Raw genomic sequence first — 15,151 nt, forward strand, 5'->3', positions numbered from 1 at the left:
TGGAGCCAAATACCTTCAATGTCCGTGGAGGTTCACTCTCCACTCAAACATTACTTTTTCATTTAGGTTACTCCCCAAGGGTTATGTCAAACTTGTGCCAAATCGAACCGGTAGGTTAAAAGCTAAATTTTCTGACTGCACCTTTCCACTGCGGAGTCTTACCAGAAGGGGGTGCCTTTGGCCAACCATAATGTACCATGAAGAACTCATTCACTTTAGTGAAGAGAGAATAGTGTGCATCTGATCTACAGCATTTGAGAGTGAAGGGTCCATTACATCGTCTCGATACTGGCATTGTCCGTGCAAAACATTTTTGTGCTCCTCAATGCCAACATGTTTGCATCGTAATACAGAGCATCTCAGAACTGGTGAGTCTAGACCATTTAGTCTAATTGATTTAGACTAGTGTTTATGCTCCTCATGAGCCTCCTTCTATCATTCTCCATGCTATTATTTGCATAACCTCATATTCCTTTCTCCCTCATGTATTTTGCCATTAAATGCACATGTGCTATTGACTGTAACTTGCTCTTGAGGTAGAGACTTCAACATTCAACCCACTGTCTGGACAAACGGCCCTCCAGAATTTGATTGTTGCATTTAATAATAGCTATCGTACTTTACGGACCTCAGAAATGGAAACATCAAGCCACACGTTTTATCCTTTTAAAGGTCTTTATTTGGTTGCACATTAGCCTGCTCTTTTCCAGAGCATGTAGTCCCACTCTATTTAGCCTTTTACGTATATCCTTTCAGTCTGGTGTCGTTCTTGGGAATTCTTATTAGACCTTGTAATAACCCCTACAAGGTCCATGGAAAATTATTAATTCATTGCCTTGTGGAGCTTGCTGAGTATGAGCTCCCATGGTAACAGGCAATTGCCAGCCCCACTGGAACTCATCACCTGAGCCAGGAGGCCTGGGTTCAATTCCCACCTGCTCCAGAGGTGTGTGAGAATGTCCCTGAACAGGTTGATTAAGGCAGACCCAGCATGCAATGTCTATCAATGCTCTCAATGCCTTTGGAGAGAGGTGGGCACCGCGAGGGATATAGTACTTTCTTTCCCGCTCCGACTCCATTTTGATTTAATCGCTTCCCGCTCTCCCCCTCTCCCTTTTGATCATTCACATCGCCCTAATGGACTTTGCATCTAAATTTCTAATTGGTTGCACTGTTGGTGGTTAACAGCTGAAAACAAAAAAAAAGGTCACGGTGATTTGGTGGTGGGAAAGTTGATTGATTGTGTATGATAACATTTCCGGATATTAGAAAATATCTGTGGGGGCTCAGTGGTTAGCACTGCTGCCTCACAGCACCAGGAACCTGGGTTTGATTCCAACCTCGGGCAACTGTCTGTGTGGAGTTTGCACATTCTCCCCGTGTCTGCGTGGGTTTCCTCCAGGTGCTCCAATTCCCTCTCACAATCCAAAGATGTGCAGGTTAGGTGAGTTGGCCATGCTAAATTGTCCATAGAGTTAGATGCATTAGTCAGGGTAAATATAGGGGAATGGGTCTGGGTGGGTTACTCTTCGGAGGGTCGGTGTGGACTTGTTGGGCTGAAGGGCCTGTTTCCATACTGTAGGGAATCTAAAAAAAATCTAAAGCAGCCCCGAACGGCTCCCTTGGTGTAGTGATGACCTCTGAGCCAGGAGGTTGAGATTCAAGCCCGATTTGTTCCTGAGGTTGTAATAACATCTCTGAACAGGTTGATTAGAAGAAAAACAAGCAAACCCAAGTTGCTCTTGTGGCACAGTGATAGTGTTCCTATCTCTGAGCCAGGAAGCCTGAGTTCAGTCCCACCAGCTCCGGAAATGTGCCTTAACAACTGAGTGGTTCAATTAAAGACAAGAAAAAAAAACAGACCCAGCTCCTTACAACTCAATTTGGATGTAGCCCCTTCACTGTCCCCCCCTACCCCTCCCTTAATGGGGAGGGATAGGAGGGACAGTGCTTGTAATCTGCTTGTAAATTCTTCAACTGGATCTAAGGGACAACTTTTTCACACAAAGGATAGTGTGTGTATGGAATGAGCTGCCAGAGGAAGTGGTGGAGGCTGGTACAATTACAACATTTAAGAGGCGTATGGATAGGTATATGAATAGGAAGGGTTTGGAGGGAATGAGCCAAGTGCTGGCAAATGGGACCAGATTAGGTTAGGATATCTGGTTGGCATGAACGTGTTAGACCAAAGCGTCTACTCCCATGCTATATATCTTTATGTATGACTCTATGGAAACATGGGTGATTTACAGGTTAATAGATTAAAAGAAATTGCTGATGGGGGAACAAAACTGTTCAGTTGTATGGAAGAGCACTTTCTGGATATGAATGAAAAAACGATAAGAAGTAGATAAAGCAGACCAGGGATGGGTCTGCAGACCTGTCTGTCCCAGAGCCCTTGCACACCACAAATCGTTGTTCTATTTTGGTGTTCATTAATAAAGGTTCTTTTCCAGTTGAGTATGCTCAGTTATTACAGATCTTTTCCTTATCTACTAGATTTTTTTAATAATTTGCAAAACAGTATTGCACATATTCATTGAATCCCTATATTGTGAACGCAGGCCACTTGACCCAAGTCCGCCCCAATGCTCCGAAGAGCAACTCACCCCCTATCCTCATAACCCAGCATTTCCCATGGCTAATTCACCGAAACTACTCATCCTGGACACTGTGGGCAATTTAGCATGGTCAACCCTCCTAAGCTGCAAACTTTTGAATCATGGGAGGAAACTGGAGCACCCATAGGAACCCCAGGCAGACACGAGGAGAATGTGCAAACACCATACAGTCGCCAGAGGGTGGAATCGAACCTGGGTCCCTGGCGCTATGAGGCAGCAGTGCTAACCACTGAACCACCATTGTTCCAAATTTGTCTCACAAAGGTTCGATAATAGTTTTGATTTCTTGACATTTGACTGATACAGTGTTAGATTTTTGACAACAATTGAACAGAATTTGTCAGTTTATAAAATCTCATTTCAAAGTTGATTGTAAGAAGAACATAGAATATATCTCCTCAATTACCTTGATAAATAACGTGATCTTCAGAAGAAGACTCAGGCGATCCTTTAACTGTGATGAAGCTCCAAGGATGCCTTTGAATTGAAAAGGAAAGAACATTTACATTTCCATAGCACTTTGTAGAGAGTGAAGTACTTTCTAAGTGTTGTCACTGTTGTAATACAGGGACCGTGGCTGCCAATCTGTATATAACAAGATTCCAGAAACAAATGTAATAAATGCTTGGTACTTTTATTATCATGTTGATTGAGGTGCAAATATTTTCCAGGGGGAGCTTTCCTGTTCATTTTCAACTAATGCCATGGGATCTTTTACTTCCATGCCAGAGGTCTGCCACTTACCCTGAGGTTGGGTCCCCTGATTCTATATCCCAGCTCCAAGCCAGAGGAACATCCTTCCTATATCTCCTCTTTGGGACCCTTTAAAAATTTAGTATCCTTCAATGAGATTACCTATGTAGAGATGCTAGGCTGACTTTACTCATAGGACAATTTGGCCTTCCCAGGAATCAGTCTGCAGAACCTTTGCTGCTCTCCCTCTTTGGTAAGTATGTCCTTCATTAGGCAAGGTGATCAAAACCCTTCATAATACTTCAAGTGTAGTCTCCCCAAGGCTTTACATAAAAATACAGGCAAGTCTTCTTTACTCTTGTACTCAAGTCCCCTTTCCGTGAAGATCAACATTTCATTAGTCTTCCTAACTGCTTGCTGCACCTGTATGTTAGCTTTCAGTGACTAATGAACAAGGACATCCCAGACCATTAGCAATCTACACTTCCCAATCTCTCACTATTTAAGAAATATTCCGCATTTGCTTTTAACCTGTTCAAAGTGCATTTATATTCCATCTGCCGTGTTGTTGCCCACTCAATCACTCTGATCCAATCTCCTTCAAACCCTTTTTATATCCTCTTCACAACTCATCTTCCCACCTAGATTAATGTCATCAGCAAATATGGAAATTTACATTTGGTCCCCATGTTCAAATCACTGATGAACAGTTGGATCCAAGCACCAATCTTTGCAGTACCTCAGTAGTTCCTGTGCTCTGCTGTCTGTCCATTAACCAATTCTCAGTCAGTGCCAGTATATCACATGTTCTTATTTGTTTACTGTGCACAACCTAGCCTTCTGAAAATATAAACATACCTCATTCACTGATTCCCCCTTATCTATTCTGCGCATTACATCCTCGAAATTTGTCAAGGGTGATTTCCCTTTCATAAACCCATGTTGATTCTGCCAATCCTACCATTGTTTTCTAAGCACCCAGTTTGTAATATATCTGTTACAACAGATTCCAGCATTGTCCTCCCACTGATGTCAGGTCTGTAGTTTCTAATTTTTATTCTCCCTTTTTACTTAAATGGTGGGATATTTGCTGCCTTCCAATCAGCAGAAAATGTTCCAAAATCTAGAGCGTTTAGAAGATGATCACCAATACATCCATTATCTCTATAGTTGCCTCTTTCAATATTCTGGGATCAATTCAACGGATTGATCATTTTTCAGTCCCACTAATATTCCAGGGATACATTTTTGCTAACATGAATTTATTTCAGTTCCTCATTCTCAATAGTTCCTTGGATCTCCAGTACTCCTGGGAGGTTGTTTGTATTTTCCTCAGTGAAGACAGTGTGGCACTCTGTTGGTACCACACTGGAGTGCCAGCCCAGCTTATGTGCTCAACTTGGCAGAATACAGTTAGCTCACAGCTCCTTCTGACTCAGTGGTGAGAATACCAGCAGGAGCAGAGCCACAGCTGAAACTTCAATCCAAATTGTTTGTTGTTAAAGGCATACCGTAAGTAGGCAAAGGCAAAATGCTGCTTAAGACTACGAGGTCAAAATAAATATTTGCAATCATTGGAAACTAATTCTCTCAAATAGCCCTCAAATTTGAAACAAGAAAATATGAAGACTACCACTGAAAATTAGCTCGCATTTAGATTCCAGTTTTGACACATCTTCTGGCTCCATAAACTTAGATAACTAAATATAATGCTGTCCAATTAGTGAAAAGATCTTTGGCAAGGGCAAGGTCTGCCTTACAGCTCCATTTCCAGTCTGGTTAATTTAATCTCTGATTAGCTCACTGAATAGGAACTATCGGATTACGTTAATTAAGTTATTAAACCTTATCAAACACGACTCGGTGTCACATTGCCTCCCATCAACAGACCACTTTAATTCTCTGATGATGTGATTACACAAGTCTTACTGTCCAATTGCATTGTATCTTTACGTTCTTGAATGTAGGTGATCTGGAGGTTACTACACGCCACATTACACCGTAAGCAAGTACTAACAACACAAATTGAAGGAGCCGGTGTTGGACTAGGGTGTACAAAGTTAAAAATAACACAGTAACAGGTTATAGTCCAACAGGGTTATTTGAAAGCACTAGCTTTCAGAGCGCTGCTCCTTCATCAGGTGATTGACATTAGGGCTTCTAATTCAAAGGAATTTAGATTTATTTGCATTTAGATTTTTATTGTCACATGTATTCAAGTGCAAGAATACAGAAAAAAAGTGTACAAGTCACCATTCTCTGGTGCCATCTTCGAATACAAAAGACAGGATTAAAAACAGAAGCATAAGTAAAAAGATAAAAAGAAACAGCCAAAGAAAAGGAAACACCCAGATAACTCCCCCATCTCTGCTGTAAGTCTTTGCCGCCAGGAGAACAAAGCCACAAAGTCCATCCCTCAATCTGCAAACACTACACACATGGTCGCAACAGGAATGCTACTGCCTCAAACCTCACAGCGCCAGAGCCCCGGGTTTAATTCCAGCCTCAGGCAACTCTCTGAGTGGAGTTTGCACATTCTCCTCGTGTCTGCGTGGGTTTCCTCCGGGTGCTCCGGTTTCCTCCCACAGTCCAAAAATGTGCAGGTTAGGTAAATTGGTCATGCTAAATTGCCCGTAGTGTTAGGTGAAGGGGTAAATGTAGGGGAATGTGCTTTGGCGGGTCGGTGTGGACTTGTTGGGCCGAAGGGCCTGTTTCCACACTGTAAGTAATTTAATCTAATCAACAATAGGTCAAATAAAATCCAAGGCAGTTAGATCCCATGGTGGGGAAAATTTAGGCTTCTATTAAAGGGAGTCTCGATGATGAAAATGGCTTCCAAGTGTCTTTATTGCCAAGACAAGACTTTTAAAAACCTACTCTTTCATATGTGCAGGCATGGCTGGCTAAGCCAGCACTCATTGCCCATTCTTAATTAGAATGTGATCCACCTTTGACAACTACTCCAGTCCTTAGGGTTTAAGTACATATACAGTGCTGGTAGAGTAGGGGTTCCAGGATATTGTCCCAGGGATGGTGAAGGAACAACAATATATTTCCAAGCCATAAATTATTCCGACAACTATATTAAAGATCACTCCAAGCAGCACTTTATGATGATTTAAAGATTTCTTTTTCCAAAAACGTGCACATTTTAACAGATTTTACCTGAATCCGAGGTGTCTGAAATACTTGCTCCCCAGCTTTGACAGCGCATTTTTGGCAAAGTTATCCAGGTTGGCTGATCCCTCATCATTTACAGCTACTGAAATGATCATGCCGTCCTTGACTCTGTCCAGGTACTCAGCAAGCCGTTTACTTTCATCTTTGCTTTTGTAGGTATCAAATCTGCATTTTTTTAAAAAAACAAAAGTACTCAATTTGTGCTCATTGCATTAAAGTCATCAATCATCTGGAAAGCAGCTAAGAACAGAATGTATGGAGCTTGAACCCAACAAGAACCCAATCAGTATTGCAAGTACACACATGCCAAACAGATGTAAATCAAGACCACATATCACAGGAGCAGCAGCAGCTGCTATCACATCAGAGAGAGAATGTTGCATGTTTTAAAATTGTCACAGCTATGCAAGCATGATACAGTGACAAGTGGCTCAGTGGTTAGCATTGCTGCCTCACAGTGCCCAATCCCATGGGTAATTGTCTGTGTGGAGTTTGCACATTCTCCCTGTGTCTGCATGGGTTTCCTCCGGGTGCTCCAGTTTCCTCCCACAGTCCAAAGATGTTCAGGTTAGATGGTTTGGCCATGCTTAACTATCCATAGTGTGCAAGGACGTGCTGGCTAGATGGATTAGCCAATGGGGAATGCAAAGATAACTATGGAGGTGGGGTGGAAGCGGGGGGAAGGTTGGTTGGTCTGGATGGGATGCTTTTCGGAGGTTAAGTGTGGACTTGATGGGATTAATAACCTGCTTCAACACTGGATGGATTCTATGACACTAGTTTCTATGTCTGCAACAGATTTTATTCACAAGTCTTTAAAATGTCTGCTTCACATTTTAACTTTGGCTTCCAAGTATTTCCACAGTTTGTTTACTTATCCTAGAGTGTATACCTCAGGCTTAACCATTGAGGTACAGTGAGCATCAATAGTAAACAGATGTACATAGAGTCATAGAAATGTACAGCACAGAAACAGACCCTTCGGTCCAACTCATTCATGCTGACCAGGTATCCTAACCTAATCTAGCCCCATTTGCCAGCATTTGGTCCATATCCCTCTAAACCCTTCCTATTCATATACCCATCCAGATGCCAATTAAATCTTGTAATTATACCAGCCTCCACCACTTCCTCTGGCAGCTTGTTCCATACACGCACCACCCTCTGTGTGAAAAAGGGTCCCTTTTATATCTTTCCCCTCTCACCCTAAACCTATGCCCTCTAGGTTTGGACTCCCCTACGCCCAGGAAAAGACCTTGTCTATTTAGCCTATCCATGCCACTCATGATTTTATAAACCTCTATAAGGTCACCCCTCAGCGACCGACACTCCAGCCTATTCAGTGTCTCTTGTAGCTCAAATCCTTCAATCTTGGCAATATCCTTGAAAATCTTTTTTGAACTCTTTCAAGTTTAACAACATCCTTCCTATAGGATGGAGACCACAATTGCACATAGTATTTCAAAAGTGGCCGAACCAAAGTCTTACACAGCTGCAACAAGACCTCCCAACTCCTATACTCAATGCTCTGACCAATAAAATAAAGCATATCAAACACTGCCTTCACTATCCTATCTATTTGCGATTCTAATTTCAAGGAACTATGAACCTGCACTCCAAGGTCTCTTTGTTCAGCAACTGTCCTCAGGAACTTACCATTAAGTGTATAAGTCCTGTTAAGATTTGCCTTTCCAAAATGCAGCACCTCGCATTTATCTAAATTAAACTCCCTCTGTCACTCCTCAGCCCGTTGACACACCTGATCAAGATTTCTTTGTAACTCTGAGGTAACTTTCTTCACTGTCCACTATACCTCCAACTTTGGTGTCACCTGCAAACTTACTGACCATACCTCCTCTGTTCACATCCAAATCATTTATATAAGTTACGAAAAGCAGTGGACTCAGCACTGAGTCTTGTGGCACATCGCTGGGCACAGGCATCCAGCCTGAAAAGCAACCCTCCACCATCACCCTCTGTCTTCTCCCTTCCAGCCAATTCAAATCTACAAAATGGCTAGTTCTCCAAGTATTTCATGTGATCTAACCTTGCTAACCAGTCCTCCATGAGGTACCTGTTGAACACCTTACTGAAGTCCATTTAGATCACGTCCACTGCTCTGCTTTTCATCAATCCTCTTCATTTGTTCTTCAAAAAATTCAATTAAGTTATTAATATGAAACTCATGACAGTGCCTTAGGAGTTGGTTGAAGCGAGTAGTTTAAGTGTTTTCAAAGTAAATTAGACAAATACATGAGAGATGGGAAAATAGAAATATTCACAAAAAGGCTGAGGTGGATAGAAAGGGAAAGAGAATCATTGAGGCGAAACACCAGCACAGATTCATTGTGCTAAATGACCTATAAATTCTACCGAAGTAATGGTTGGGACTGCTGCCTATATTAGATTCTCCTCTTTGGGGAGCCCACCTAATTGAACAGAACACAAGTGAACACTACAGATAGACTAGAAAGCTCAACAAGAGTAGTTTGAACATACCTGTCTGAATGGATGACCTCTCCAATCCGGTTAATGACGTGCACTATGATTCCTCGATGACCCCAGCTTCTTTCAAAGTAGTAGCCACCCTCACTCATCCCACCAGGATGGAGGGTGCTATTTAAAAACGTCCAGGACAATTTGTGGGCACCATGAAGTTCAAGTGTCCCTCCTTGACTGACACCAATGTACTTCAACCCAAAGTAGCTGTGAAGTCCTTCTGTTTCTTCATCCGATCTACAAATAGGATATCACAGAGATGAAACCAATAGCTGCGTGGCACTTAAATCAAGAAAAGAACAGGCATTTCTGTATTCATAAGCGTTATGGGCGATATTATGAATCTGTGCTCCAGACATTGTAAGCAATTTTAACTTTACTTATCACTAAAAATCAAGTTTACTCAATTCTTTTTTTCACATATTGCTCGTCATTTTAATTCTTATTGGAGTCAATGCAAGTTAAAATTGGGAGATAAGTGTAGGAATAGCTGAATTAAAATTGTCCATTTTACACTTCCACGGAGGCTTGAGGAGAAATTCTGTTTTTAAGAGTCAAGTAGAAACCAATATGACCAACATGGTTAATTATTTCTATTATTCATTCATGGGATGATGGCTTTGCTGGCTAGGCAGCATTTATTGCCCATCCCTAATTGTCCAGAGGGCAATTAAGGGTTAACAACGTTGTTGTGGTTCTGGAGTCACATGTAGGCCAGACCTGGTAAGGGTGTCCTAAATGACATTAGTGAACTGAGTGGATTTTCCCAATAATCGGTAATAGCTTTGTGATCATCACTAGACTCTTAATTCAGATTTGCTTTTATTGAATTCAGAATTGAAAAGTGTCGCACTGGGAAAAGCACAGCAGGTCAGGCAGCATCCGAGGAGCAGGAGAGTCGATGCTTCGGGCATAAGTCCTTCATCCGTTTATTCCTGATGAAAGGCATATGCCCAAAATGTCGACTCTCCTGCTCCTTGGATGTTGCCTGACCTGCTGTACTTTACCCAGTACCACATTTCTCCCAGTGACTCTCCAGCATCTGTAGTCCTCACTTTCTCCTTGAATTCAAATTCCACCATCGGCCATGATGGGGTTCAAATGCAGGTCCCCTGAAGACTATCTGGGTCTCTGGAATAACAGTCCAGCGATAATACCACGAGACCATCACCTCCATGAGTGCACTGATTTCTGCACCCAGACTCGTGTGCTCCTGATTGGTGACGGTCCACACTGCTAATTTGTAAAAACCAATCCGTACTCTACTGACCTTCCATATAAAATGATGGTGACGTCTTTCTGAAATGGGCAGTCTTCACTGCCGATGTGCAGTTCCCCACCATCTTCAATAAGAATATTCCTTGTGCGAAGAACGATAGTTTCCTCATTGTTGTTGGAAATGACCAGTTTTCCTACAGGAGGAGATAGTCAACATGTATGTATCTAATGAACAAGTCTGTATCTAACCAATCACATGTGAATCATGTAATGTTACAGTTGGTTAAGAGGCCATTCGGCCCATCAATCCTGTGTTCACTGTGTGACAGAGCTATCCAATCACTCCAATTGCTCACAATTTTTTAAAATCATTTTCTAAATTTTGATTTTAGAAGGGTGTAGGACAAAGATTTCCACTGACATAGGACTGCTGAATTAAGTTATTGGGGCTGTTCACTGTAAGGGTATTAAGATAGACTGATGAAATTTTCTGAATTTATGGAGCGGTTTTGCACAATATTAGAATGGTTAGGGGCTTTTCTTTAAGATGCACACTTGATAGACCAAAGGAATTCTTTCTGTGCTGTAGACCTCCATGAATCAATAACAGAAAGACTGTTTTCATTGTGAACACAAACGTGCCCACGCAGAAACACAGAACAATAGCTGCCAGGAACAAATGGCAGAGTAGATTTAATGGGTTGAATGGCCTAATTCTGATTCTTTAGCTTACGGTAATCACACTGCAGAGTCATAACAAAGCACAACAGCCAACTATTCAGAGCAAGAAAACAAAGAAAGATAAGCTCAATCCTGCCTTGGTGAACAACAAGTCGCTGTTTATTATGAAAACAGAATCATATCAATTGAGCCTGCCTTCTGGGCACAGTGCGGATGTGTGAGGGGAAGGACATTGAGACAGGCCAAGTAGATAGCTGCCCAGGAAGATCTATTCCCCAGAAACGATGAGGGAGGGAAAGCTCCGCTCTGTCAACCCCACCTCCCCACCCTAGATTCCAGCTTCTGAGGCCCTGGTGAACTCAGCAGAACAGGCTCAGACACATCCAACAGCCCGTCACAGCCAAGAGATGTCACCAGCCCCATATGCACAGGTGCCGGCTACCATCTTCTCAGCCATTTTGGTTTTCAGAGTAACCATGCTTTTTTTTTAACCTCAAATACAAGCTGCAAAATTCAGTACCGTAGTGACAGATGTTCATTGTCTGGGTGTCAGACGGCACTGAGACATGTCCCAAGCTTCTCACACCAGCATGTAATGAAGTTCGACATTCCGACTCATGTCATCTCTCAGCCTCTATCAGCTTCACATTTGAGAGCAGCAGGAATGACACCATTCATCATCCTCAGCCCCCTCTCATTACATCCGCACCATTTAAACAGTTTTCATTATACACTCTTGGAACACATGCTGGGCAGCGTTTATTGCTCATCTCCAATTGCCCTCAAGAAGGTGGTAGTGAACTGCCTTCCTCAATGACTGCAGTCCATTTGCTGGCAGGTAGATCCACAATGCTGTCTTCCCAAGAAGGGTGTTTCAGGGTATTGACCCAGTGACAGTAAAGGAACAGCGTTATATATTTCCATGTATCTGCTGCCCTTGTCCTTCTAGATGGAAGGTGTTGTCTAAGAGGCCTTGGTGAATTATTGTAAAGTACACATTGTTACTGAATGGCAGTGGTGGATGTTTGTGGATATGGTGCCAATCGTAGGGCTACCTTGTTGAGGTGTCTCAAGCTTCCTGAATGTTGTGCGAGCCAGAGTCATCCATTAAAATTAAGAGTATTTCATCAAATTCCAGTCTTTGAGGAGTCAGGAGGTGAGTTACTCGCTGCAGAATTCCAGGCCTCTAACCTGGTCTTGTAGTGACAGTATTTATATGGGGAGTCCAGTCAGTTTCTGGTCAATAGCAACCCTAGGATGTTGATAGTGGAGGATCCAGCCATGGTAATGCCATTTGTTGTCAAGGGGCAGTGGTTGAGAATATCATTGATCAGCACTTGTGTGACATGAATACTACTTGCTGGTTATCGTCTCAGGCTTGAACGCTGCCCAACCCGTGCTACATTTGGACACAGACTGCTTCACTATTAGTATCACCAATGGTGCTGCACATTATGCAAACATCCTCAGCTCTGCCCTCATGGTACAGGGAAGTTTAGCATCTGTGATGCTAGAGACATCAGAAGGTGACCAAACGAAATTGTCCACTCGGCACTTCTGGCTGAAGGTGTTTGCATAAAAATCAGCCTTGGGTTTTACTGAAACTGGTGTGTGGGTCTATCCTGTTATTGAGGCTGGAGATATTTCTGTTCCCTCTTCTGCCACTGCGTTATTTGATTGTCAATCCCAATTATGAACTGGGGATGTGACAAGACTCTGGATTAGAGTGGTGCTGGAAAAGCACAGCAGTTCAGGCAGCATCCGAGGAGCAGCAAAATCGACGTTTCGGGCAAAAGCCCTTCATGAGGAATAGAGGCAGAGAGCCTGAAGGGTGGAGAGATGTGACAAGACTACAGAGGTCACATCTGTACAGACTGATCTTTTGGTTGTGGGGTCTCAAAGCACATCAGTTGCAGGCTGTATCCAGTGTTTGCCAGCCAAGTAGTCCTGTTTGGCAGCTTCACAAGGTTGACACTTGACTTTCAGGCATGCCTGGTGCTACTCCTCACAGGGGTAGTGCCATACAATGAGGCCTTCCTCTCTCCAAAGGTGGCATTTTGTCTCCTCAAGAATTGTGCAATGGTCACTCTTACCAATAACATTATGGAGGAATCCATCTGTGGCAGGCAGGATGGTGAGGATGAGCATCAATTTCATATTTCTTCCTTGTTGGTTCCCTCTCTAGTTGCCGCAAACCCAGTCTAGCAGCTATTTCCTGTAGGACCTGGCCAGTTAAGTCAGTGGCAGTGCTGTCAGTGGGGATATTTAAGCACAAATCACAATCCTCTCCCTTCCCCCTCCTCCCAACCCCCCAGTCCCCCCATCCCCTCACTTCCCCACCCCCCTGTCAGTATGTTCAGGTACTCTTCTGGTGTTTGCTGGGTTTTGGAATAGTTTTGAGTTGCTAATGTGCCTGTGGAATGGCACCTGCTACAGGACTCAGCTCCAACTTGAAGAAATATAGATGTGGTCGTACTGAGCAACTCCCATGTGCTACAAACAAGCTGCTCAGAAAGCTAGGAGAATGAGGAGGGGAAGATGGGCCTCAGCAGGAGAACATAACTCCTTCAAGTCCTCAGGAGGCAGCTATCCAACTGCAGACTCAAGGATAAACAAGGCATTTGTTGTCTTGGCTTCAATAAAGGATGTCTTCATCAAAACCTGCCACTTGCTCCAACCATAGAGCAAGGAATTGTCAGCATTTTCAGGGGCTGTCACCCATGACAACCTCTTCTTAGGAGTTGGGTTCTTTCCAAGGCTAGAGCAAAAGGAATTTGCACCATCTCCCAATCTACTGTCCACTGCTGCACTCAGCGTGTCCCCAACACTCTGGGTTCCAAGGGAATGGAACACATTCTGTTCCCTTCTGCTGGACAGAAGCAGGCAGAGTGAGCACCAAGCTCTACAGGAATGAGAGGCCCTGCCAGAGCACAGCTGTATGCAGCCCATTTCATGGGTGTCATGGTGTCAATCCCAGGGATGTTCCACAACCAAAGAGGAATCCATTTGCTTGATGTGAGCAGACACAGAGATTCACGCTGATCAATGCCAGCTCTCCTGGTGGCAGTCACAATGGCTTCATCCTGTGGCTTTTCATATGCTGTCTGTACTTCAGTCAGGTACAGGTGACTACTCAATGATGCCCTCCAGGTGCAATGCTAATGGATTTGGCACCCGACTCTCTCTCACTGTCAACATGAGGGAGAGGGGAGAAGTCAATGAATGTTGACCTGGCCAGTCCACAATCCCCTCCTTCCATGGATGGAGCCCCACTTCCACGTTCAGCACTAATCCCAAATCCTCCCTATTCCAGACTATGATGGTACCAATTTGGCCACAATACCAACATTAAAGCCAACACAAACAAACATTCCAGCAAGGTTTAAACACATTATATCACAAACAAAGGTCAAGCAACCAGCCTTGCGCTACCTGGCTTCCACGAGTCTCTCTCGGGCCTAGTCTTGCTGGGCAGTGCTATCCCAATAGCTGCAGCTTGGTTGGGAGTGGGCAGGGTTGTGGAGCCTGTGACTTCCATTGGGTGGGTGGGTGCAGAGGGACCTGCGGGTCTTTCCTTGAGCAGCTCTGGGCCTCGAGGCCCTGGCATTAGATTGCATCATTCTGGCAGCAGGCTTGGTTGCCTGATTGACAAGAAACAACTGGTACATTGTGTGCTGTCACGCTGAGAGAGAACAACAGGTTTGGGCTCCACACTCCTGAGTGCCCGCTCCCCATGGCTGTAACTTTACAAACCAGGTAATCTGGTGGGGGCAATGAGTTGGATACTATCTGCATACAGAAAACCCTTCCCCAAGTTGGTGTTGGTTCTATTCGGGTGGATGAAGTGGCATGGAGGATGGCATGGTCACCCTGTCAAAGTCTGCAGACAGATCGAGAAGGATGAAGAAGAACAATCTGTGGCTTTGATTAGACTTGCTTTGGTATTGTGCTGGGGTGAAACACCACTGAGTGACTGAAAGAGGGAGTGCCAGGAAAAGCTGGCTTGGATTCAGGAGGTGGCAGCATGTGGAAGCTCTTTGGAAGGAAATGAGAGATTGGGGACGGGTTGTTGTTTTGCAAGAACTGTGCAGCCAAAAACTGTCTTCTTTGAGGCGAGTGGTAGATAATGGCAGATTGAAAGATAATGGAGAAAATCTGTAGAAAACAAAACTTTTAACTCTATCAGCTGACATGGAGACCCAGGAGGGGAGAGGTTTGGGTGGTCAGCAGTTTAGAGGAATAGGTCAAGGCAGCAAGAG

General features: G+C 43.7%; 1 protein-coding gene across 1 annotated transcript in view; it reads right to left on the bottom strand.

Annotated features, from left to right (window-relative positions):
• LOC122540857 (cell migration inducing hyaluronidase 1) overlaps positions 1-15,151 on the bottom strand; it is a 289,057-nt gene that overhangs the window by 152,194 nt on the left and 121,712 nt on the right. Inside the window, exons 4-7 of the mRNA XM_043677069.1 lie at positions 10,264-10,405; positions 8,994-9,230; positions 6,480-6,659; positions 3,028-3,098 (exon numbers count right to left, since the gene is read on the bottom strand). Coding sequence (XP_043533004.1) covers positions 3,028-3,098; positions 6,480-6,659; positions 8,994-9,230; positions 10,264-10,405 — 630 coding nt within the window. The remainder of the gene's footprint in view (positions 1-3,027; positions 3,099-6,479; positions 6,660-8,993; positions 9,231-10,263; positions 10,406-15,151) is intronic.

This window comes from Chiloscyllium plagiosum, chromosome 36 (genome assembly GCF_004010195.1).
Source record: "Chiloscyllium plagiosum isolate BGI_BamShark_2017 chromosome 36, ASM401019v2, whole genome shotgun sequence".
Taxonomy (NCBI): domain Eukaryota; kingdom Metazoa; phylum Chordata; class Chondrichthyes; order Orectolobiformes; family Hemiscylliidae; genus Chiloscyllium; species Chiloscyllium plagiosum.